Source organism: Rhea americana, unplaced genomic scaffold, assembly GCF_003343005.1.
Source record: "Rhea americana isolate MKP2758 unplaced genomic scaffold, rheAme1 scaffold_4, whole genome shotgun sequence".
NCBI lineage: Eukaryota > Metazoa > Chordata > Aves > Rheiformes > Rheidae > Rhea > Rhea americana.
In genome coordinates this window covers 10,986,748-11,011,716 of record NW_028186534.1, presented here as the reverse complement: position 1 = coordinate 11,011,716, position 24,969 = coordinate 10,986,748, and the positions used below count along the sequence as shown (strand labels likewise).

Below are 24,969 nucleotides of genomic sequence, written 5' to 3'. Positions count from 1 at the left end.
CTCTGTGTCGGATACCTCATCTCCTGCGCCATGGCTTCATCAGTGTTGATCCCAGCGAGGTTTCCTCCTGCCTCTGGTGTCCCCAAATACCCATGAGGAGGTGATCAGTCCAGGGTGCTCTCCCCAAGCAGGACACACTGATGTGCAGCCCACAAGGGTCACTATTAATGTCAGAAAGCTAAAGGACATGCTAGCTGGGGAGGTGAGAGCTCTTCTGTCTGGCTAGCCCMGCAGTTAATGGCACTTCCTCTCTTCTCCAGACCTGCGAGAGACCATTATTTTCCTGACCTTCACCACTTGAAATTCGAGCTGGAAGAAGGCACCACGCCGGCTGGCCGGGCTGTGCGCTTTGGCTACAACCCCCTGGAGTTTGAGAACTTCAGCTGGCGAGGATACGCACAGATGTCTTCCATCCAGGTATGACTGTCGTCTCCGTCCCAGCCTCACTCCCTGCCAGGGAGGATACAGATGGCCAGAGGGCTGACGTAGTTTTGGCACTCGTCTTTCACCCCAAATGCTTCTCAAAGCCCCAAAGTCACATGGTGGCCAACATAAACAGTGCAGTGTATATATAGCCTGTTTGTGCAGAGATTTCCTGTAGTGCTAGGGACAGCATAGACTGATGAGAGGAAAGATCCTAAATTGGGAATTCCCTGACAGCCTAATCCAGTTAGACAAAGGTGGTAGCTTGGTAATTACTTACAGGGATGTCTATAAACACTGTCTCTGGGTTTGCTTGTGGCTCTTTCATCTGACTCTGCTCTTTCCTGCAACTCTTTGCTTAACCTTCCCCCCCTTTTCCAAAAATAAAGCAGCTTCTTTTTGGCTGCTGTATTCAGCTTGAACTTCTTGTTACTGCTCTGCACAGACTCTTGCTGATAAATGGTTTGTCATAAAGTGGTTTATGTAAATTGAAGTTGTCTAAGCCCCAGAGGTGAAGTTATTTCATCTATTTCCCCCCAGTGGATTCTTCTTCTGCATGGCCCCTACAAAAGTGTCGCTTATGTGTCTGTGTGCGTGTGGGGTACAGTGTGTAGCACAGGGATCTCTGATGTGATTTCTGTAGTCTTGTCTTATATGAGATGTTGCTTATTCTAATGCTTGTATTTCTATTTTCCTCACTTTTTTCCTGCGTAGGAGAAATAATAGCGGGGCCAGATATGTTAACTATTTCCCATTCAATTTGTAGGCACTAGGTTTGAGAAAAACTCAGCCTTAAAGCTTAAGAAAGAGTGTCAAGACTATGGCCTTTACTTTGCATCCAGTGTTGCCATTTGAGATAGGAATAGGCCTCGACAGAAGGGCTAGCATGTGGCTTACTGCTGGCAGGTCTCTTCTGTAGTTTGCTCTCTGCAAGGTCCTTCCAGTTTGCTCTGAGCAGATGGTGTGTAATTGGAGCTTTAAGGAACACAGTCCTCACTGGAAATGTCCCTGGGCAAACCCCTGCTTTGTYCCATATGCAGGAGGATGTTTAAGCAGGTGCTTAGATATCTTTGAAATTGGTAGGGCTTAAGCATCTGCTTAATTGATGTCTTTTGGCACAAGGGCAGGCAGAGGGTTGGGCACCCTCCCTCCCTTTGCACCACCAGACGTTACTCTTGCTAGTTCCCGTGAATGAGATACGGGCTCCATTTGCAGCCTTCTCTGGAGGTCTCTGGGCAGGAGACCTGTAAGCACAAGAGCAGGTGCTTTAGCATCCGATACCTGCTGGTGGGTTGTGGCACAAAGCCCAGAAGCAACATTATGCCGATAACAAGAGAAAGAACTTCTCAAAACTTTTCCTCTTAGGTGAGATRTGCCCCAGCATAGCCAACCCACCCCACTGTGTGAAAACATCTTCTAGATGTTGTCAGAGCCTTTCTAACCCCATCCACAGCCAACTTTGGTCTAATTTCTGGGCGGGATGGGATCGCAGTGTGGAAACACCGTGCCGCCTTGTCCCTGGGCTGCGTGCTAGGGCCAGTTGCTTGTCTCCTCCTTGCRCTGTGGCATGTTGCTTTGGGAGCAGTGTGCCGAGTGGCTGTGCTTGGGCTGGCRGCGGGCAGCGGTGGAGGTAATTGAAGGTGTGCTCTGCTTCTCTCCCCTTTCTCTCTCCCACCAGCCCAAGGTAGTGGTGACTCTCAATGTGACCTCCCCCGACCTCTTCCGCGTCGTCTTCCGCTACGTCAGCCGGGGGCCTGCCAGTGTGCAAGGGAGGGTCTCGGTCCTTGAGGAAGGAAAGTTTAATGTGTGTGGCAACTGTAAGTGCATTTTTCACTTCTAGACTAACTCAGCCCATCCCGCTCTGCAACGCTGCGCCTCTGGCCCTTCTCCTGCCCCCAGGTGCGCCGGTCCCAGGAGACCGGCCGGTGTGGCGCCCCGTGATGGCTGGGGAGGGGGAAGCAAGACAGGCAGGCAGGCAGGTAGGCAGGCGGCTAAGGCTCTCCCACGGAGCGGGCGAGCGGCCAGGAGCTGGCCCCCCAGTGACGTGTGCCCGATGTGCTTTTTTGCTTTTTGCAGAATAAAGTCAGAGTCACTGTAGACGTGGAGGAGGCAGAGCTCTATCTGTTCCATGTCATCCTGAGGTATATTAATTCAGAAGGGGCCAATGTGTATGGCAAAATTACAGCTTATCAGCCACGAAGGAGAGGTAAGGATCGCAGACCGCTCTGCTCCCCTGCACCATCGCCACCTCCTCCCCATCCCAGGCAACCTCCTGCATCATCTTTTCCAGAAGACACTTCCATATGGCTTTATCCCATAAGTCCTGCCTTTCCGACTCAAAGGCTAGTTTAAGCCTGCAGCCCCCTAATTTAACAAAGCAGCAGCATGGTGCTGTCCTGRGGCTGTGCAGGGTGAGGACTGGCACCAGCTAGCCTGTTGTTGGATGAGGCTGCTGTACATTTGGATACAGCTTTCTCTGCAGGGGACAGAGGAGTGTCACCTCGGTGCCCCAGGCAAAACTGTGAGTTTCCACAAAACCAGAGTGGGCCAAGTGCTGGGAACTGGATCCAGACTTTGGCAGCTGGACCTGGTTTTATTTCTCAGGTCTCCACCCATGGCAGGGCTGTCCTTGCCTTGTGCTTCTCCCAAACCAGGCTGCTGGTTTTACGAGGGTGCTGGGTTTGGAAGTGGCGTGTAATTGCACACGTTTTGCCAGTATTGCACTCTGGTGGTTAGCTGCAATCACAACATGAGCTGCTGAAGAGGAATAAGAGCCAGAAGAGATGACTGAAGAAACCTTGAGACCTCTGCATTGAATATCCTGGCAATCAGCGTGAGCAAGATCATGTGAGACCAGAACTGAGGCTGTACAAGCGCACTGTTGCAGAGCTATCTGATGGATTTTACCACTCTGATGACTCTACAGACACACTGTCCCGCTGAGGTTCTCCCTTCAGACCACATGTGCACAGAGCAAGTCAACACAAGTTACCTAATTTATCAGCATGTGACGTTCTCTCCCTTGTCTTGAATTGACATTGAAGATGTTTTGACTTGTGAACAGCTGGAGATGATATGCCAGTTTGAAATGCCAAGATACTATTATTCCACTTTTTTTTTTGAGTGAAAGATCTGGTTATTTTTTTGTGGCCAGTCATGTTATGCAGCAGAAAGACAGGAGAAGTGTGAGCCACCTTCATACCTCAATATCCCACCAAGGGTCAGGAAGGATTTAATCTGCCCTATCTAGTGGCAGAGCTCATTTGCTTTGTAATGTGCTTTCCTACTTGCCCAGAAGCAACATTTGATTTTCTAGAGCTGAAGGCAAACTGCCAGACTAATAGACTAGCAAATGGGCCCAGGAGGGCAACTCCTTTGCTACACCAGATTGGCTCCAGAAATGTGGAACCACCTTCTACCTGGGTGGCATGGGTTTCAAATGGTGAGGGACAAGTGGCCTGGAAAGAAACTAGCACACCGTGCTAGTTTAATCTCTCCCTGCCTGAAAAATATAAGTCAGAAGATCTGGCCTGTGAAAAGGGAAGCCTTTTCTGAGTGTGTGATTTGSAGACCGGTTTCTCCCACTCCCATCTCCACAAGGCATTTCAATTTGAGATGTGTACCCTCTCCAAAAGATGTCAAACTTCAGCTCTTTGAGACATCTGCCCCATGTTGCCTGTTCAGGGAAATGCTCTTCATCCTTTGCATCCTCACCTTCTCCGCTTCCTCGCTGAGAAAGTGAGGGCTTGGCCTCACCTAATGCTGGTCATGTATTAGAGATAGCACACATGGAAAGTGATGATGACTCCCAGGAGTAGCACAAGCCCCTGCTACAGCGTCTTTTCTTCTGGGTTATGCCTTGATGTCCCTGACCACACCAGGATAGTTGGCAGCTGTGTGTGTGAAGTTCCCCACTTCTTCATCTCATCTGCTCCCCGTGCAGCTGTGTGGGGATGATTGTTGGTGAATCTCTTTCGTCCATGCACTTCAAGACACTTCTGAGACTGCTAGGCAGGCAGGCAGTCTGTTTCTAGGTTRTTGCATCCAAAGATAATGAATTCAAGGGTTACGAGAATGTCAGCTGAACCAAGGAGCTGTTCAACAGCAGGAAGATCAGGCTTYAAATGCATTCTGTCCTGTCAGTTAAAATGAATGTCTGAATCTCAGCTGTAGAGAATCTGTGGCTAGCAGGAAAGACAGGAGCAAAGTTTCGGGGTCTGAGAGTTTGCTGGAAAGCAGGTATCTGACCTGGGAAGCTGGGGTCGGAATATCCCTGTGGAAAAATGTATCTGGGCAATTCTTTTTGTCTGTCTCAGAAGAAATTCTTCATAGATGAATTCCTTCTTTCTCTAGCTGGCAAAATGCTCTTTGGCATGCAATACTCAATGCTTTGCAATCCAGGGATGCAAAGCACACTGTGAGGGCTGTGGATTAGCATTAAGGATTGCAGTGTTTTTTTTTCTCCCACTAAGTTACTGGACAGATTCCATGTGGATTTGTCTGTTATGGGTCAATGTGGGACTATGGTGCATCTACTACAGCAGCTCCAAGAAACCACAAGCCCAGGACTCCGYGTTGCACTGCAGAGCTGCTTTCCTGCCCAATTTGCAGCCCCAGGTTTCCCAGCCCCTCCCCAGTGCCTTCACAGCCTCTTGTCCTTCCCACCTCAGGTACAGAGCAGACCAAGCAGATCGTCTTTGCTCCCAGCACGGAACCGGCCTTTGTCACYGTCCCCCAGAACAGCTTTGGAGAGCCCTTTGTACTCAACCCCAGCACCTGGTCTCTGGTTGTTGAAGCCGAGGGTGTGTTGCTGGTAAGGACTGGCCTCCATACACCAASGGGGGCTTCAGCAGCTGCTCAGGAGCACGTATCCCAAGCATAACATCCTCTCCCTTCTTTCCTGCTAGGACTATCTGGTTTTGCTACCCAGCTCATACTATGAGGCTCCAATACTGCAGCTGAAGGTCACAGAGCCATGTACCTACCAGCCACCCCTGGAAAGAGCCACGCAGAAGTAAGGATCTCCACGTCTGTGTGCTATTTGGGTCCTACTGGGGTCCTACTGAGCTCCTCTTGGCCTGGGGTTACAAAATATATTTAATTCACGTTCTGCGAGATGGTGGGGCAGGGACACCAACTCTCACTGGAATTGCTCTTGGCTCCTTTACRATCTCAGTGTAACAACAGTGTTTTGCAAATCTTTTCCTAATGCTTTTAGCTGCCTCTTGTATAAGTACTTGTCGATGGATGGCTTCCCCACTGCATCAGGAGTGGAGGCAGTGTGCAGGCTGGACAACCGGTTACCCAGAGCATGTCCCATGGAGCAACTCACTCCCTCCCATCCCCAGATGGCAACGTGCAGTGGCAGTGATGTGAGTAGCTTTTCTGTTTCATCCCTCACACAGGCACTGCAGCACTGATTCCTCTGCTCCCACTATCTTGTGCTTTGCGTACACCAGGGCAGGCTGCTCGAAGGGCTTTGCACCTATGTGCATCYCTGTTTCCCCATCAGTCTGGTACCCATGTGTTTGCATGCTCTGCTCGTCAAGGCAMCCAAAAGCAGCGTCTCCCATTAAAAGGGCATGCAAGGACATACGTGATGAGTCGCAAGAGTCCCCTAAGTCCCCTGCAGCTCTGGCTCATATCCCTGGGAGCCTACAGCCCACAAGTAGCAGAAATGAAGATACCCTCTGCAGACATATGGACACAGAGAGCTAAAACTTAAGGTATAAACCTGGAACAGATGACCCCAGGCAAACATGTAGCACATGCTTTTGAGTATGGCACCTCCTACCCTGATTTATTCTGCACAGAGACAAGGGCAGATTGCTTTGAGGACTTGAGCTGGGAGAACCTTTTCAGTCAGGACCACTTGAAATGCTACAAATGAGTGCTGCTGGGTGTCTGTGCCTGTGAGAGGTGCAAACAGCAGTGGGGGGTGCAGGCTTGGGGGTGTAGGTTTGTTCCAGAGAAGGCTAGTTGGCAGCATGGGCRTCCTACGTGCTCTCACTCTGGAATGGGGGCCAGGAGACCCCCGCTTAGTCGTGTCTCTTTCATCCAGGTGGAAGTCCAGCTGTCTCTGCCTGTTCCTCAGCCTGGGAAATACGTGCTGGTGGTGGAGTACGCCAATACCAATGCTTTGCAGACAGTGGATGTTGCTGTGAGCTCGCCACACTTAGCCATGCAGCAGGGCACGTTCACCTTCTACCCGTGTGTCTACAGGTATGGTCAGCTCTGAGCAAGAGGCTTGGGGTAGATGAATCACGGCAGGRGTAGATGAATCAGTCCTTGGACAATATGGCAAAGACAGAGTCCTCAGCTCAGCTTTTTTTCTGCTTTATCACATGAATAAAGCAATGCTTCAGTGTCGTACTTCTAAGCTGTGTGTACCTTAACTTCTTCTAGCTGGATATGGATTTTAGTGATGGGCCATCCCTGGAAACTGTGTGCCCACGTAGTCTGTAATGCCTTTGCCAGTAGCTAATATGTTGCTCCCACTTGTAGCTGGGTAAATTAGGAAGGGCTCCAATTTAGGTAGGGAATGGCCTACAGAAAAGTTTTTTGGAGCTACTGGTGCACTTCAAACAGCCTGTCCCTTGTTGCACAAGCATCTGATTTCAGATCACAACCTTTGCAATAGGAAACAAAGGTTCTGGGGTGTCCTTGGGATGTTTCACTCTTATGACTTGCCAGAAAAGGCATCAGAAGATATACAGGGACTTGTATAAATACCTTCAGGACATACAGCCAGCAAGACAAGAAACGGGTCGTGACTGTGCTCAAGGCTAGCCTTAAGATCTGTTTTTATCTTACAGTTTCCTTTGTCGAGGAATGGCTGTAGATTCCCAGAGCCGCCTGGCAACTTTTGAACTTACCTCAGAGGCAACCATTCAGTTCACAGCTGATCAAGCTGACTTCTTCCTGGTAAGGCTTCTTGAGAGGACAGCTCTGTTTGCACATTGCAAGGAGGAGAGGTAGGAGCAGTGCCTACCTTGGAGAAGGGCTTTCTGTTTAGAACGTTTACTAGATGTACATCTATGTCATGAGCAGTCCAARGTGAAGAACATTCTCAGCAATGTGTTTTGAGGTAGATCATGGGACTGGGAATTGGGAGACAATGGGAAAGAGAAGCTGCTCTTTATAGAGGAGCTTTGCAGCAGCGTGTCCGTGCAGCATCCTATTTTACCTGAAGGCATTCGCAGCTGCTTAGCTGAGATTAGAAGGATTCTGTGAAGAAGTGGAGCTCCCAAACACCTTAGGGCTTGCAGAGGAAGGGACAGTAAACGAGAATGCGACCTACTGTGCAGGATCTGTCCCCTTTGTGGAGGATTAAGAGGATGCTCACAGCAGTCTCCAGAGGGGCTGATGTGCCTTGCTTTCCCCACAGCCTGTGTGCCCTTAGCTTCCCTCACAGTAGCGTTCGGTGATGTAGGGTCAGAGGTGTTCAGCTCCTGTCCTCCGCTGAGCCCGAAGTTTTTCCGTAACCACAACTAACAGGTTGTGAAGTGTCTGGTGAGGGAATGCCTAGTGTGCTCAACCTGATCTCTGAGGGTACAAAAGCAGCTGTAGGCTCCCTGTGGCAGGGGACGTGGTGTAACCAGGCCTCTCTCTTTCCTGTGTGGCAGTACAAAGCATACCTCGTACCTGCTGCACAGTTCACCATGGAGCTTGTTGAGCCGAAGGTGCATTGCATCAGCATCCACGGCACGTTCTCCTCCAACAGGTAACAGGGTCTGAGATCCCTCAAGATTTTAGCATGATTGTGGCTGCTTCCAAAACAAATTGCTTGCCCGACTTCCCTCCAGTTTGATTCCTCTGGGTTCCTGACATGGGAGAAAGAAATCYCCATGGCACAGGAGGAGAGGAGGCTGCCAAGGAGGCAGCGATGGAGGAAAGACTGAGGCCAGTTTGCTGGTCTTTACCTGAGCACCACATTGCATTGCCTCTTGCGGTATATGCTGAAGTGCCATCGTGAAATAGGCTTTCCTCTGTTTACTTGCATACAGCAAGAGACAGTCGCTGTATCCAAATGCTTKACGCTGCTCTGAATAAATATTTGCACGGGAATTAGCCTGTGCAAGATTCCTCTTCCTCCCGCTGAGCGTGTTATCCTGAAGCCCCTGAGAGTCGCTCAGAAGGCGCGTCCTCCCAAGCAAGCGTTGTAATCAGATGGGTGTTGCAGGGCGTCCCCTCTCCTCAGCAGCTTCCATCTTTCCTTACTGGGGGACATTTACATCCTCTTTCCTCCTTCCCTCGCAGCAGTTCCTGCATTCCCTCTCGGTTCCTGAAACTTTCTCAGTCGATCGTTTTGGAGGGAGGCCAGGCTCTGCCCATCACCCCAGACACCCCCCTGGCTCAGGCGGTCCACATTGMTCCAGCTGCTGTCCCCATGGAGCCTGCACCTCGGCCTCCCACCGCGGTGGACTCCTCGGCAGAGCTCATCCTCCTACAGCCTCCACAGGTAGCGACACGGGCACTGGGTGCGTTGCTCTGCCAGTGCCATGCAGGCCCTGCTGCATCGGGAACACAGGTTGTCCCAGCACAGGCACCAGGGTGCATGGAGATGCTTCCCTTCTGCGGTCATTAGCTCTCAGTTTTAACCAAGGATTTAGACTTGTGCCTGAGCGTGTAATTCCCATGGACTCTCCTGTCTTACTTCCATCCAACCTTTCTTGGTTCTCTGGGCTCCCATGGAAAGCTTTACAGATCACTGTAGCTGGCAGCCCAACAGTCACCATTCGGGAGGTTATCTGTGAAGGTGTGTTGGGGGTTGGGTTGCCAAAAGCCTGAGGAGAGTGTGACTGTTAACTCATGTTTGTGCAATATGAGCACAGATTTGTGCAGTAATAAAAAATATCCTGGGTATGAGCACAGACATCTGATGAAGTTTCTTGTGTCTCTGTTCTCCTGTTTTGGGCCAGGCTGCTGTTGTGTTTAACAGTCGGATCCAGGCGCTGGGACGCTACGCTTTCATCCTGCATTATTACCAGCCCAAYCATCCCACCTTCCCTGTGGAAGTGTTAATCAATGGTGGACGTATTTGGCAAGGTAAGAAGAGCTGGATCGTAGGAGAGATCCCTGGCAAAGGGGCCTCAGAAAGCTTTGTCATGCCAGGTAACAACTACAGGGTCTGTGGGGATATGAAAAACAATGTGCCATGAGTGGAGAAAGAAGGCAGCAGGGTGAGACAGCTCTGTTCCAGGGTGTCAGGTGTCCTTCTCATTTTCTGTCCTTTTCAACTATTTTCAGTTTGAAAACTCTGAAAAAATCTGCTGTAGAGATGAGGACCACCACGTAAGGCATCTGCAGCCGACTAGCAGTAGAGCTGCTTTTCTTCACCAAAAGCAATCCAGGAGGCCCTTTGGCTGGAAAGGAGATTCCCCTGAGAGCGAGTGGAGGGGGATGATGGGGATTGCAAGGGAAATGGGGCACCAAAGGGTTTGTTGCCTTTTCAGGGGAGACCAATGCTACCTTCTGCCCACATGGTTATGGATGCCGAAGCCTGGTAGTTTCTGAGAACCAGATTATCCTGGATGTTACGGACAACGACCTGACCGTGACTGTGCGAGTGCCAGAAGGCAAGCAGCTGTGGCTGGTAAGCCTCTCTCCAGGAAACTCCAGATGCCTGCCGGACCCACCTCCAGCAGGGCTGGAGTTTGTCCTTGAGGATTTTTGCTACTGTGTGACCATAGGAATGTTTCCCACCATGACTCAGTTTCTGCGTTATCCTGTAAAGCCACAATCTTAACTCTACTTAGTGGTGCAGAATTGAGCGCAGAATTCACAAAGACAGGCTTTGTGTATGACATGGTTTCCCCAGTGCTGTGTGGTTTTGATACCAAAGCAAGGTGGAAATGGAAGCTGTTGCTTTGCATAGCCTGTGGTAATCCAGAATAAACCTTCTTCCTGCCCCAGTGATATATGGCACCTATATGACAGTTTGTCGAGGCGTGTCTCATCATGGGAGCAGGTGGTGCTTRGTATCCTAAATTCAAGCACAGAAGGACTAGAAGACTGAAAGACAGAACTGGAACCCAGGCGACTTTGTAGCTAGGACTTTAAGGTGACAGTGACTGCCTGCCTCCATGCTGAAGCACACCTCTGCTGCCCCTTTGGGGTGTTCTGCCTTTCCTGACTGCAGTGAATTTGGGCCACTATGCACGTGGGCTATTAGAGTAGATGGACCCTGATGGATAAACTCTAATGGAGGGATGGCTTGATGAGAAGTTTAAGGTGCATTTGGGCTACTGAGTGGGCTCATTTCAGACTCTACCAGTCTGGCCTAGCTAAAGAGTCTGCCTCTTCCATCTTCTCATGGCAGGATTACATMCTTGTGGTGCCAGAAGAAAGCTACAGTTCTCAGTACCTGCAGGAGGAACCCCTGGACAAGTCATATGACTTCATCAGCAGCTGTGGTGTCAACAGCTTCTACATCAAGTGAGATCCTTGGCTTTGGGGTACCCTTTCTGCTGTCCACAGGCTGCATGTTCCTTGGGAAGCCAAAGTAGCAGCACTTGTACCCTTCCTGGGGCGCTGCAGGTGGCAGGGGAAGAGTTAATTGCTCTCCTTATCTAAGTACCAAACCTTTGGTGTTTGGAGATCTTGGTGTCACTGGGCTCTYCCTTGCACTAATTCGGTGTAAATTGCTGTGGGAGATCCTGCTGGATTTTGTACTGACGCTCAGTGCRGGCTGGTGAGGAGGTTGTTGGAGTGCTCAGCGCGGTGACTTCTCATGTTTTCTTCTGCAGTCCCACCACATCCTCAAGGTTCTGTCGCAACTCTGCCATCTCACTCTCGCTCTTCTACAACAACGGGGCCCAGCCCTGCCGGTGCCACGAGGCCGGAGCGCGGGGCAGCCAGTGCGAGCCCTTCGGCGGGCAGTGTCCCTGCAAGCCCAACATCATTGGGCGAGAGTGTTCCCGTTGCGCCACYGGCTACTGGGGCTTCCCCAACTGCAGGCGTGAGTTGCCCTGTCTCCCACGCAGGGGAAGCTCTGCTTTCCCCAGCCGTGGCCATTCTGCCTCCTGCCGGGCCGAGGCTGATTCAGAAAACGGCTGCGTTGCCCAGCCCTGGTTTCAGCCTGAGCTGGCTCCACACGGAGCAGGAGGCAGAGAAGAGGCCAGCTCCCAGCAGYGCGGCTGAGCACCTCTCTCCCCCTTGCAGCGTGTGACTGCGGGACGCGTCTCTGCGACGAGGTGACGGGGCAGTGCCTCTGCCCTCCGCACACGCTGAGGCCGGAGTGCGTGGTCTGCGAGCCCCAGACCTTCGGCTGCCACCCGCTCATCGGCTGCGAGGACTGCAACTGCTCTCGGCCGGGCGTGCAAGAGCTGACAGAGCCGGGCTGCGACGTGGACAGYGGGCAGTGCAGGTGAGGGTGCCGAGGGAGCGTGTTTGGCAGCATCGCCTCCTCCCTGGTCCTCGGGGGGTGACGAGTTAACTGGATAGGAGACCCCTGTCAGTGCTGTCCCATGCCGGCCTGCGTGCGGCCCTGACCACCTCGCTGCTCCCTGCGCAGGATCACAGCACAGAGGTCTCTAACTCTGCTGCTCTTGCGTCCCATCCAGGTGCAAGCCCAATGTCATAGGACGGCGATGCGACCTCTGCGCCCCTGGCTACTACCATTACCCCAACTGTCGGCAGTGCGACTGCCACCAGGCTGGCACTGAAGCGAGTGTGTGCGACCCAGTCACAGGGCAGTGTCACTGCAAGGTCAGTCTTCTGAGTGCCTTCCTATGAGGTGCTTCTGCTTAGCTGGACCCTCCTGCTCCAGCAGTACGGTTTGTCATGCTTTGATAACTCGTTCAGCAATGCCTATCCTCTGCTAAAGCCTGATGAGGAGCTGTTGACATGTCAAGTTTTGCCTGTCTTCCAGGAAAACGTGGAGGGCCCAAGGTGTGACCAGTGCCGCTTGGGGACGTTTTCTTTGGATGCTGGCAACCCCAAGGGTTGCACCAAGTGTTTCTGCTTCGGAGCGACTGATCGCTGCCGCAGTGCTGAGAAGTACCGAGCTGAGGTGAGTGGAGCTGGGGGCCAGAGGGCTGCTAGAGCAGGTGTGTTCCCACCCTCCTGGCTCCCAGTGCCTTCAGATCTCTCATCCTGCACTAATCCTGCCCCTGTGGAAGATTTGATGTGAGGAGAGTCACTATATCTGAACTTTGGTATTGTGCCAGGAGAACTCCAGCAAGGTGGGAGGCTGGGGTGGTGCCCAGCTTCCCAAAGACTTGGTGAGCAAGGTTATGATGACCCTATAGGCATCTTTTCCACTGCAGGAAGAATTACACTTCTGCAGCGTCAGCATCTAGATATCTTCTGTTGCTCCAGAAGGAGCTCTGGAAACATCTATGGTTCCTGTTTCTCCCCTAGTTTGTTGACATGAGCGGATGGGTGTTGCTGAGCAGCGACCGCCAGGAAGTGCCCACCACCCTGAGCCTGCGGGAGCAGCTCCTTCATGCCGATCTCAGGAACCTCCCTGAGGCATATCAGGAGGTCTACTGGGTTGCGCCCAGCTCTTACCTCGGGGACCGGGTAAGAACACATGCTTAGCTCAAGACAACCAGACCAGCAGTCACACACATGCTGGGCCTCCGTTGACACGCATGCCGGTGGCATGCCCAGCACCATGCAGGAGTGCTCAGTGCTCCAGTTGAGCACAGACGGCCGTGACACAGCTCACCACAGCATATCTCCATCCTGGCTCACAGCAATATAACTTTGCTACGTTACTTGGCTCTCCCCTAGGTTTCGTCCTATGGTGGGCATTTGCGTTATGAACTTCACTCAGACCCGCGGAGGGGCGACGTGTTCGTTCCCACGGAGTCCCGCCCGGACGTAATCCTGAAGGTACAGCCCAAGAAGTGCCCTTGTGCCTCCTGCAAGGAGAGCGCAAGGATGAGACGGTGACTGACAACTTCCTTACTTCTCCTAGGGAAATCAGATGAGCATCATGTTTCTGGAAGGCACCTACCCCTCACCAGGGGAGGTACACCAAGGCCAGCTGCAGCTGGTGGAGGTGAGTTTGCACACACAAGTGTGTACCAAGTTAAGTGCTCAGATGCATTTAGGATGTAGACAGAAGGGAGGATTGCTTTGAACTCAGTATTTGTTGTTGCTGCCTGTTGCTACTAGTTCTTGGCACTTTCTTTTTGTCTGAGCTTTCAAACATGCATACAACAAATTTCTTGCAAATTCCAAGGTCTGAGTCTTTTATTTGAAACATCAAAAAATGCGTTCTCTGCATCGTTATCTTTGAGGCCAGCATGAATTGCAGCAGCACATATTGTCCTCTTGGATGTCCGTCTCCTCTCAAGGCTAGTGCCAGTCATTCTGGAATAAAGATCACTGTGGTGTAGCTTCGGACTTGGCAGCATGTGTTAGATTYGGGGTTTTGGTAGTGCTGGGTGTGACTTGTTAGCACAGCTGTCCTAGGTTTTAGGGGCCTATGGCCTTGCTGGAAGTATGTGACAGTAAGACATTACAGTCCCAAGGTGCAGAAACACCTTGCTCCTAAAGCAAGCAGACTGGTTTTCCKTGTGCCTGTGCAGCAGAGGTGGCTATGAAGAGCCAGGGGCTGTTTTGCAGCTGCCTGACACAAAATAAGGGCTTATGCTTCCTGCCAGTTATGTCAAGTCTTCTCCTACTAGGGAAACTTCAGGCACACGGAGACACACAATCCTGTGTCCAGAGAGGAACTCATGATGGTGCTGGCAAACCTGGAGCAGCTGCAGATCCGGGCGCTCTTCTCTCAGCTCTCCTCCTCGGTGTCCCTGCGCCGYGTGGTTCTGGAGATAGTGACAGATACGGCCACAGGCATCCAAGCCCGCAACATGGAGCTGTGCTTTTGTCCAGCCAACTACCAGGGAGACTCCTGCCAGGTAGGAGCAAAAGAGGATGTGGCTGCTCTGGGCAGAACGGGATTGAACACCATCCACTTGGGATGTCCCTCTGTATAGCACGGTTGGCAGCCACGGGGTTTGGATGTGCTTCACTGTATGCACAACAACGGTGCCAGAGCACCAGCCTCCAAGCCAGCCCTAAGAGCTCTGCTTTTAATTACAGCTCAGGTTATGCCGAAGGAAGAAACAACTGCTCCCAAGCTCCCTGCACACCAGCCCTCTCACAGGCTTCCTCCCACCTGGGAGATGTGTGCTAGGGCTCGTGGAGGAGGCATGATGGGGAAATTGTGTAGGTGTTATGGGCTAAAACTAAGGGCATGTAGTTTCTGAGAATAGATCCTTCTGCCTGACAGATCATCTCTGTTGATGAGGAGCAGGAAAGAGCTGCACTGAGAAATCTTTAACAGTTGTTGCTTTTAATCTCTTCTCCATCGACACAACCCTGTGGGAAYTCTGCAATGGAACTGAATCAGCCTCTTTGCTTTGCCTGAATGTGTTGGGCTTTTTTCACATCTCTCTCTTTTTCTCTGTCCTTAGAAATGTGCTCCAGGTTTCTACAGAGACACCAAGGGACTCTTTCTGGGAAAATGTATCCCATGTCATTGCAACGGCCACTCAGATCAGTGCCTTCCAGGGTCTGGGATATGCCTGGTGAGTAAACAGCCAGTGAAGTGCTGAGATTTTGGAGCTGGAAGAGCWGTAGCATGCGATTGAAAGGTTCTTTGCAGGTAGACCATGCCTTAATAGGTCCATTACCTGCAYGTGCCATTTCAAGGATGGCCCAGCTCTGAGTCAGCTTAGGGTGAAAGACAAATCTGGGAAAGAGGAAGGATCRAAGTGTCCAGTTATCTGTCGGGGATCTGTCTGTCCTAACCCACCGTTTCCTCCCCTCTATGCTGAGCACGTAGCCTGCCTTGTCCTTGCAGAACTGCCAGCACAACACGGAGGGGGACCACTGCGAGCGGTGCAAGGACGGCTACGTGGGCAGCCACTCGGCTGAAGGACTCTTACAATGTGTCGGATGCCCATGTCCTCTTTCAGTTGCCTCCAACAAGTAAGCGCCCTTGCACGAGGTTCCCTTTCTGGGCCCACTGTTTAACTGCTGGGAGCCAGGCTGTCCCGTGCCTGGGCACTGGCTTGGCCCTGGCAGATGTCCCATTAATAGTGTAAGTGCGGTGACCGCTCCTTCATGCTCACCCCTGTCGTTTCAGCTTCGCCGTCGGCTGTGTCCACAAGGGCTCCAGCACGCAGTGTCTCTGCAAGCCTGGCTACGCTGGACCGAACTGCGAGCGGTAAGAGCGATGGCAGCCAAGGTGTCTGCAGCTGGGGCCACGCTAGCCAGCGTAGCCACCACTGTGGCCGAAGAGAAGCTGCCCTAGTAGGAACTGCAGAGGAGGTGGTTGGCTCTGACCCGAGGGTGCTTTGCTCTGGCAGGACTTCAGTCCCTTTCAGCCCCTATTACTGTCTGCACTGCTGGTAGTGTGTGTTACTGTGGGTGAACCCCTCGGCCGTGCGCTGCCCTGGCTTGCAGGCTGTGATAAAGGCACCTCTCCGGGGTATCATAGGGTAAAACACAAGGTGTGTGGGGACCGCGGGGGCTGCAGCAAGCAGAGGCGTTGGATGCCTGCACAGTTAYAGTGGCACAGTGCTTGTGTGGGGCYGGCCCGAGCTGTGCCCCCCCCCGCCCCCGCCGATGCTCCCGGTGTGTTTTAACATGCCGTATTTCTGCAGGTGTGCCCCGGGCTACTACGGCAATCCCTTGGTGATCGGCAGCTCGTGCCAGCCGTGCGACTGCAGCGGGAACACGGACCCCAACATGCTGTTCAACAGCTGCGACTCCCTGACGGGCGCCTGCACGGGGTGCATGCACCACACGGCCGGCGCGCGGTGCGAAGTGTGCGCCCCCGGCTACTACGGTGACGCGGTGGCAGCCAAGAACTGCACGCGTGAGTGGCGTGGGCAGCAATGCACCAAAAGGGGAAGGTGGACAGACGGACCATGACYGTGTGCCGCCCCTAGCTGTTCTGTGCGTTGCCCGGATGAATCATGCACTGCATTGCGTGCGTGCGAGCCAGGGCAAGCAGCCTCCAAAAACTCTAATAAGAAGAGAACAACTCCAAAAACTTGCCCTCCAGCATCACAACTCCATAAGCTCCTATCCACCCCCGTTTGCAAGGCTCTAAGCCTCACCCAGGCTGGAACGGTCTCAACCCGAGCGGCTCCCCCAGCAGTAAGGCTGTCGCTCGCCTTGCCATCRTTCCCGTCGGAGCATATGTTTACACGGCCCCTTCCCACCATTGCTCCTCTCTCCTTKGAGGGACAGCAGCCAAATTACAGCTCAAAAAAGCAGGTCTGGCCTGGACAAGTGTCATGGGAAGAAGTGGTTGGCAGGAGCAAATCCAAGAGAAGAGAGGTTTTGTGTTTGCTCTGCCTGTGGGAGRCAAGGGGAAAGTAGGATTCCCCACCAGGGACAGGGAGCGTGCGGGTGGTGGACTGGTCTCCTCGGGTCCCCGTGTAACCGGGCCTGCTTTTCCCTGGCAGAGTGCAACTGTTCGCCCTGCGGGACCGACTCGTGCCATCCACAAACAGGCCAGTGCTTCTGCAAGCCCGGAGTGACGGGCCAGCACTGCGACCGCTGCGAGGTGAGGGGAGCCCCGCGGCCCGGACGGAGCGCGGGTGGGCCCGGGGCGAGGCGGGAGCGCGGGGGGCAGACCRGGGCTGGCGCTGAGGTTGGTGCTCCGTTTGCTTTAACTGCCCGTCCGTGATGGGCCCTTCTTGCAGCTCCCAGTCTTGGCTGCRTTGGCACGAGTTTTTGCAGCGGTCAAAACGCTTCTGGGAAGCAAGGTCGGGGTGTCGTGCCTCCGGACGGAGACGCGYGTGCCCTCCGGCTGAGCGGGAAGCCAACCGCCCTGCTTTTCCCTAGGAGGGCTACTACGGCTTCGAGGGCTGCTCGGGCTGCCAGCGGTGCGACTGCGACGTGGGCTCCGTGGGGCCCCGGTGCCACGCGCGGACGGGCCAGTGCGGCTGCCTGCCCGGCGTGAGCGGCTCGCGCTGCCAGCAGTGCGCCCCCGGCTACTGGGGCTTCGGCCCCAGCGGCTGCACAAGTGAGTGCTGCTTCCCGGCTCTCGTGCGCGGGGGACCTGGGCGAGGTGTTGGTGGCACTTGTCGAGCTGCCGAGAAAGAAAACCAGCCGCTGTTATCTCGGATCCTGCGCGCGTTGCTGGGTTGAAACCGTGTAGATGAGCAGAGATGCTGTTGCACATCTGGAATAAAACCAGCTTCCCCTCCCTGCAGCACAGCAGCAGCACGAAACACTGCCCTGCTGTTTTCCTCTTACTAACCTTCAGAGCTGAAAGAAAAGATTTTGCCTATCCTTCTCCCGCTCAAAACCCGCCCATAGCRTCTGCTCCCAGGATGGAGGTTTGCTGTGTCGCAGCAAACGGCCGCGTTCCCCTCTGGGGGCCRGGGCCGCTGCAGCCTCCCCTCTCTYGCCGCAGAGTGCGAGTGCAAAGGCGGCTCCTGCGACCCACGCACGGGCGAGTGCACCTGCCCCAACGGCCTGGCCGGGAAGCAGTGCGACGTCTGCCTGCAGAAGCATGAGGTCCTCGTGGCAAACGGCCCGGACAGCACGAGGTGCGAAGGTCTGTATCGTGCCGTGAGCTGTCCTCCCCTCTCCCTTCCTCCTGCCCAAACTCAATGGCATCCTTCCTAGTAGGACTGGGGTGGCCTTGCTGGAAAAGGAGACTGTATCCCTCCTGCAGTCAYGGGGAAGGTGGCGAGGGAAGCCAAGGAAAGGGCTCTCTGCTCACCGCTTCTTTCCTGCGGCAGTGTGTGACAGCTGTGTCCTGCTCCTGCTGGAAGATCTGCAGAACATCGAGACGTCCTTCCCCTCGATTCGAGGCCAGCTGGTTAACCTGAATGCCAGCTCCATCGCCTGGGCTCGCCTCCAYGGTTTCAACAGCACTATGGCCACCATCACTGTACGTGGAAGGCTTCAGCGCTGCTTTCTGCCCACTTTTCCTGGCCCGTTTGCCTGACTTCTGCTTTCTCTCGCAGAACCACCTGCGCGAGCACCAGCGAGCCCTGAGCAAGGTCAGGCAAAGAGTGGACGAGCTGGAGGACGAGAACGTGGACCTCACACAGGACCTCAATGCGCTGCAGCACAAAGTAGGGTGTTTGCCTGTCTTCCTCCCCTTGCCAGAGTATGAATCCCTCCTTTTACCAAAAAAGAGGGCTTTGAAGGCCATGAGGAGCCTCGTTCAGACAGGCCGGATCACCTGCCCAGCCCAGCACAAAGCTGAGGGTGTCAGGGCCTCTTACTCACGTGCCAGAACTAGATTATCTGGATTGGTCCTTTGGAGGGCTGCTAAACTTACTGTGATATTTCAGGTCATTTCTCGATTTATTGCTTGCTTTTGAGGCATCTTCAACTTTTGCTAGTAAAAATACGTTCAAGAAAAGGAGCATATAGGGAAGGCGTGTGCGTGGCTGGGTCTGTCCTGGGTGTACCCGGGCTGCAGCAGGCGGGGCCCTGGCCCCGTCAGCCGAAGAACTGATCCTTTTCATCGTAGCTGCCTTTGGAGGCCTCAGCACAAGAATACATTTTACAAGGGTCGGTCTACACAGCATAAAGATATACCAATTGTGTCTTCAGAGAAATTATAAACTGAGCAGGACTGGAGGCCTTGTTTTTAATCAAAGTGAGAGGTAAAGGTTTCTACTGGATGTCTCATGTCCCTTGGGCAGCTAAGCAGACAAATGCCCACCTCTGTGTGTGAGTGTACAAGCTCTGAATGGCCAGACCTCTCTCTCCTGCTCAGCACCCAGATCTGTCTGCCCCCAGGCTCTGTGACCTTGCACTGCGTTATGAGCATGGGACAGTTCTGTCCTCTCTGGTCTTAGGGCTGTTTCGGGAGCCCCAGCGTGGTGCATGGGGCAGGCTGTTGCAGGAGACATGACTCTCTTGGTTCAGGGAGCTCAAAAGCAGCACCTTCCCAAACCTAGCATGCCTTTTGGGTACATCACTGCCTCCCTGACAGGTCACATTAAACGTAATCTCATGCTTCAGGTAAACCAGAATTTTGTGTTTTAGATGAGCATGACTCAAAGAGAAGCAAACCAGTTAGAGCAGCACACAAGAGAGAGTTACCAGAGTGGGGAGCAGCTCCTGCTAGATATCCAAAGCATCCAGAAAAGCATTGCGGGTAGGTGCTAAAGTCGTCTCTCTGTGAGTTTTTTCCTGCTGGAAATGTCACACTCTTGCTTTGCAAGYATCACTGTGTACTACATGTCTTGGAAAAAGGAAGGGGAAATACAAATGTGATGGAGATCCCCACAGGCTTCTAGCTACTTAAGTAGACCAGGGTTGTTGTGAATCCCAGCTGTTCGGCTGAGCACCATTTTTGGAAAAACATGTTAAACTTGCACAAATATTTGTTAAAATGCAGAAGATGAGGGCTGTCTGCACTACCATTCCAGGAGAGATTTAGCAAAACAGAGAGTGACTGAATCTAGGAGAGATCCACAAAAAGGTTCTTGGGGTGTAGCGTGTATTATGGTAACGGCAAAGGGGGCAGAAACGTGGCAATGCTCCTGGGCGATCATGAGCAATTCAGAAAGTGCCTGAGTACTGCCATGAAAGCTGGCTATGGTCAGTCAAGAGTGAGATAGGAAGGAGCTTGGGTGGGTTGCGGAGGGTCAGTCGGTGCTAATGGGGGACCTGGATTTCCCTGCAGACCTGGTGCAGCTGATGGCCAGGTTTGGGACGACAAACACCAGCACTACTTCCACTGAGGAGTTCCGCCAGAAGATGGCCGAGGTGGAGAGGATGCTGAAGGAGATGAAGGAGAGGAGTTTTGGCAGCCAKGAAGTGCTGGCAAGGCGCGAGCATGAGGAGGCTCAGAAGCGTGAGTCTGGCTCTGGGATTTTTTTTTTTTTTATGGACTTTTGATTATAATAGTTGGGTAGTTCTGTTTGATGATGAAAAACGACAACACTTAGAAATAGGAGTCATTGTTATTACATATAGATGCAGATAAATTCCCTCGTGTTTCCTCATGTTCACTGTCCAGTAGAGTTGTTCGGAGTAACAGCAGAGACCTTGCTACCCAGCCAGCTCCATGGTCCTGAGGGCATCTCTTGCAGGAGGCAAGGGGTCAGATTTTGCTTCCACACAGAGCYATGCTGCATAGCTGGCTGTACCAGGTGCTGCAGGGACACAACAAAAATCTTTAGCTGAAAGCTAGAATTATAAACTATCTCTCACTAGAAATAAGCAGGGTTTTTTGTTTGTTTGGTTGGTTGGTTGTTTTGTTTTTTACAATAATGAAGCGCTGGAACCAGCCTTAGCTAGCTGTTTTCCAACATGTGGAATCTTTCAGTCGTCTCTTTCTAAAAGAGATGTTGCCTCTCAAACTAATGTGGGTTTGGAGATGATGCTGGATAAGGTCTTGTGCCGTGCAGGCTGAAGGAGGGAGGATGGTCTCTTCTGGCCTTAATATCTGYAAAGTGAGACCAGAATCAAGCTTTTCTGCAGCTCAAACACAGAAAGAGCCCTTTAACACAAGAGAATGTGTTAGAAAAGGTCTTGTCTCCTCTGTCCTCAGTGCTGCATCGTGTGAAGAACGAGCTATACGCCCGCTGGGAGGCTAACCAGGACCTGGTGAACAGCATCCGAGAGCGGCTGGCTCAGCACAGCTCTGAGCTGATGGACCTTCGTGATGCCCTCAACGAGGCTGTGAATAAAACCAGGCAAACAGAGGACTTGAACAGCCTGAATCGCAACAACCTGGAGGATAGTCAGGTAGACCTTCCCTCCCCAGGAGAACTTGACAGCCATACAGTACAAATGCAGTAAGGGTGGGTCTATTCTAGTGCTCTCCAGCTCCTAACTCCACATCTGTATGTCTAGCAAAAGAGCCGGGAACTCCAAAAGCAGTATGGGGTGGTGCAGGACACCCTGAGGATGGCCAAGGACTCACTGGCACAGGTCTCCGACTTCCTGCAGAAGATGGACAGTGCAAAGGAGGTGAGTGATGGAGGTGCTTCAGCCTGGCCGGAGAGAATGGGGGCAATAGGGCCACACGGCTCCACATCAGTGGCAGGTAAAGGAGAGGAGGGGAGCACAGAGCAGCTGTGGCACCACTGAACCAGGTGACCAGCCCTGCACAGGTGTCCGTACCTCCCTGGAGAGGCAATGAGCAGCTCTTGGGAATGATGTGCATCCTTGCAGGAGTACGAGAAGTTGGCAGCCCTGCTGGATGGGGCCAAGCTGCCCCTGACAGAGCGAGTGAAGAAGTTCTCCCCGGCCAGCAGCAAGATACCCATTGTAGAGCAGGCTGAGGAGCATGCCCACCTCCTGGACGAGCTYGCGAGGAACCTGTCCAGGTAACACCTCTACCTGTCTCCCTGCTGCTCAGTTAGTAATTACTGAGCCATCACCCAGCCCTGTCTCACCTCAGACTAAATGCTCCATCTCAACCACAACTATGTCTGTGGAGCTTGGCCCACATGCACATCACTGCCAAGCACCTCATCCCATCACTGCGTGCAGTAGAAAGTGGGGGCAGCTGGTGTTGGGTGGCATGACGCTTGTGTTATGATCAGCCGACCTCTTTGATCTGGCTGTATTCTGACTGCTCTAGACCAGCAGCAGTAACAGGGAGTCAGCATTTTCCTTCCCCAAGGCACGCACCCTGCCTCTCAAAGCAGATGTGCACATGGTCCCCTGCTGTTGCAGGGAGCTGGTGCCTGTGGTGCTGCACCCTGAGCCTGTGGCAGGGGAGCAAGGGTGCAGTCTCCAGGGCTTTTGTATGGAGGAGCTAGAAGGGGTCTGATCATGAGGGGAAGGGCAGGAGCCCACCCTGAGCTGTCTGCAAGGACTTGACGGCTTCATCTTCAAACACAGCATCATCCAGGGCACGAACCAGGATGGCTTTATCCAGCGAGCAATTGATGCCTCCAATGCCTACGCCAGCATCATCGAAGCTGTGAAAAAAGCTGAGCGAGCTGCACAGGATGCTAACAAGGCAGCCAGCGAGGCTTTGATGGTATGTGCTGTGGGGAGCCCTGCATGGAYGAGCAAAATCCAACCCTCCTTTGTCCCCTCGACAGCCCCGTATTGGACCCTACCTGCCCCTTCCCTCTAGAGCTTCACCACTAYACTCTGTGCTGAAGAATAGCATCTCCCTTGCTGAGGCTGGGGCCAGGCTCCTGGGGTTTGGTGTCCCTTAGTCCAATTCTGTTAACCTCTACCYGTCACAGCCCAGCAGCACACCCTGAAGACCAGGGACTTGATTTCTTCTTCAGGCTGTGGCCTAGGCAGTGCATATTTGTTTTATAGAACGTCATGTCAGAAAACCTCGGGGCCATCTCTAAAGAACTGAAGAACAACAGCAGCAACCTTGAAGAGGCTGTGAAGAGAGAGCAGAGAAAACTCAATGGGGGTGAGAGAGGCTCCTTGCACAGACACAAGGAGGTTGGGAAGAGAGCAGAAATCACAGCAGATCACTGTGCGGGGAGAGCAGTTGGCGGGTTTGTTAGCACAGGCTGGATAGTGACTGTGGGTGGAAGTGGCAGGGTGTCATGTCCTTTGGGCTGGACTGAGATCCAACACAGGGCATGTGGGTTTATACATTTCTTTCAATTAATTGCAGCTATTAAAGGCACCCTACAGACAGCAAAGGACAAACTGGGCGGCCTTCGCGTGAAGAAGGATCAGCTCCTGAGCCAGCTCCAGTCCATACAGGACATGCTGGGCAGGCACCAAGGTTTGTYTTGAGGCAGCTGCTGCTGGGCAGATGCTCCTGCCCCCTTTTTGCACCCAGGCCATGACCCACATACTCCTCACAGCCTGCTCTTGTAAAGTGGTCCTATAAATCCCTTTGTAATCTACATCCTCCCCTYTCAAGGCAGGGAAACTGTGGGCATGACTGGACTTTGAGCAGGGGTGAAGCAGAGGGGTCAGTGTTCCCTCAGGAGGCAGGCTGTACAGCACTCATGTACAGCTCTCCTACTGCCCACCCCAGTTTTCCATCCTAGAAGTCCCTGAAGGGKTGGGAAGGGACCACATCCTCATCTAATATGGAGTCCTTCACATTAGATAAACGTACCTGGGTTTGCAGAGGTCTCTCTCTCCAGCATCTCTCCTGCAAGCCCCTCAGCCTGTTTCTTCATGAGGGTTGGCATACAGCTAACTCCAGTTACAACCTGGACTCTTCCTCCTCTCACTTGTTTGTCTCAGAGATTTTTCTYCTTTTCTTGCAGAGGACACAAAGGAGACAATCCAGAATGCCAAAGYGGCAGCAGCTGAGGCCAACAAAACAGCTGCAAAAGTGGAAGATACCCTGAACACCATGAAAAAGAACCTGGATGAATGGAAAGACCAATACGGAGACCTTCGAAATGAAGACCTGAACCAGGCAGTCCAGGATGCCAGGAAGTCCGGTGGGTGCTGAGCATGCTAGGCCCACTGGGCTGAGTTCAGCATCTGTCAGCATCTGCCCTTAGCAAGCACCTTGCTTTCAGAAGCTGTGCTTTGCAGCTTCAGATCAAGAGTAGAGGGAGGCAGCAGCTAAGATTGGGTGCCTCATACCTACCACCTTAATTTTTTTCCTCTCCCTGCAGTGCATGTCACCTATGCATTTCTGCAGGGATTTGCATGCACTGGAGTATTTTCACAATCCACCATYGAGGCTGCTGGATTTAGGGGATAATTCTGTGGCTCTGCTCCYAACTGCCACTGCTTTGATTTGCATGTCTCAAAACTGCCTCAAACCCCCAAAAAAGAGCTTCACATCTCTCTTCCTCACTAACCTTGATAAACCCTGGCTCCTCTCCAAACCCAGTGTCCAGTCTGGAAAGCACCATCCCACTCCTGCTGGAGAAGCTAAGCAGCCTGGAGAATAGAAGGAACAAGAACGCCACTGTATCAGAGAACATCATGCGGATCCGGCAGCTCATTACCCAGGCGAGGAATGCGGCCAGTAAGGTAGGTTCATGGGAGCATGAGGGCTGCAGAGCACTAAGCAGGGGTTTGGGGTGTTTCGGGTGGATGAGGGCAAACACGAGGGCAGTACATGAGTGGGAGAAGCATCCAGAGGAGCTGTGGGACCACCAGTGTTCCTTTCTTGCTCACAGACTCTAGAAAGTGCTTTGACTTGGCGGAGCTGGCAATGGAAAGAGAGGAGATACAGTGCTTTCAGTCCTGTGGGTTTGGATTTCTTTCCCTCCAGGTGAAAGTCCCAATGAAGTTCAATGGCAGCTCAGGTGTGCAGGTCCGCATGCCCAGCAACCTGCAAGACTTGGCAGCCTACACATCCCTCAAATTCTACATCCAGAACCCCGAGCCCAAGAGCAGGCAGCAGGACCAGGACACAGCTGAAGAGGGGCGGTTCGTACTGTACCTGGGCAGCCGAGAGGTAAGACAAGGCTGTGTGGGCATTGCTGGCAGGAGTAGCATAGGAGGATGCAGTCATGGGGGAGGGCAGTACAGGCGATGGAGTTTGCCCAGCCTCCCTCTGCCACCATGCTCAGCACCAGACATGCAGTGGTGCACCTTCATATCCATGTCCTACCGCCGTGAGAACAGCTCCTGTCCATATGGGAGAGCATCACTTGACACTCCTGCCCATCTTGGAGAGCTTGAATGCCAATC

General features: G+C 52.9%; 1 protein-coding gene across 3 annotated transcripts in view; it reads left to right on the top strand.

The window, feature by feature from the left end:
* The window catches only part of LAMA5 (laminin subunit alpha 5), a 91,559-nt gene that overhangs the window by 57,591 nt on the left and 8,999 nt on the right, over positions 1–24,969 (top strand). Inside the window, exons 22-61 of one of the 3 annotated variants that reach the window (XM_085314154.1) lie at positions 261–417; positions 2,500–2,629; positions 5,094–5,236; positions 5,331–5,437; positions 5,642–5,795; positions 6,485–6,645; positions 7,239–7,347; positions 8,049–8,146; positions 8,683–8,884; positions 9,345–9,471; positions 9,879–10,018; positions 10,745–10,860; positions 11,172–11,383; positions 11,587–11,791; positions 11,988–12,132; positions 12,296–12,436; positions 12,787–12,948; positions 13,162–13,263; positions 13,349–13,432; positions 14,064–14,294; positions 14,853–14,966; positions 15,242–15,369; positions 15,527–15,607; positions 16,047–16,261; positions 16,857–16,957; positions 17,239–17,419; positions 17,813–17,956; positions 18,144–18,295; positions 18,372–18,482; positions 19,408–19,519; positions 20,051–20,221; positions 20,921–21,117; positions 21,226–21,342; positions 21,547–21,701; positions 22,222–22,363; positions 22,657–22,759; positions 22,970–23,083; positions 23,580–23,759; positions 24,161–24,303; positions 24,548–24,733. In XM_085314154.1, the coding sequence (XP_085170280.1) occupies positions 261–417; positions 2,500–2,629; positions 5,094–5,236; positions 5,331–5,437; positions 5,642–5,795; positions 6,485–6,645; positions 7,239–7,347; positions 8,049–8,146; positions 8,683–8,884; positions 9,345–9,471; positions 9,879–10,018; positions 10,745–10,860; positions 11,172–11,383; positions 11,587–11,791; positions 11,988–12,132; positions 12,296–12,436; positions 12,787–12,948; positions 13,162–13,263; positions 13,349–13,432; positions 14,064–14,294; positions 14,853–14,966; positions 15,242–15,369; positions 15,527–15,607; positions 16,047–16,261; positions 16,857–16,957; positions 17,239–17,419; positions 17,813–17,956; positions 18,144–18,295; positions 18,372–18,482; positions 19,408–19,519; positions 20,051–20,221; positions 20,921–21,117; positions 21,226–21,342; positions 21,547–21,701; positions 22,222–22,363; positions 22,657–22,759; positions 22,970–23,083; positions 23,580–23,759; positions 24,161–24,303; positions 24,548–24,733 (5,773 nt within the window). Of the gene's footprint in view, positions 1–260; positions 418–2,101; positions 2,241–2,499; positions 2,630–5,093; positions 5,237–5,330; positions 5,438–5,641; positions 5,796–6,484; positions 6,646–7,238; positions 7,348–8,048; positions 8,147–8,682; positions 8,885–9,344; positions 9,472–9,878; positions 10,019–10,744; positions 10,861–11,171; positions 11,384–11,586; positions 11,792–11,987; positions 12,133–12,295; positions 12,437–12,786; positions 12,949–13,161; positions 13,264–13,348; positions 13,433–14,063; positions 14,295–14,852; positions 14,967–15,241; positions 15,370–15,526; positions 15,608–16,046; positions 16,262–16,856; positions 16,958–17,238; positions 17,420–17,812; positions 17,957–18,143; positions 18,296–18,371; positions 18,483–19,407; positions 19,520–20,050; positions 20,222–20,920; positions 21,118–21,225; positions 21,343–21,546; positions 21,702–22,221; positions 22,364–22,656; positions 22,760–22,969; positions 23,084–23,579; positions 23,760–24,160; positions 24,304–24,547; positions 24,734–24,969 lie in introns of all 3 variants that reach the window. The other 2 variants (XM_085314153.1, XM_085314152.1) reach the window with 2 other exon arrangements.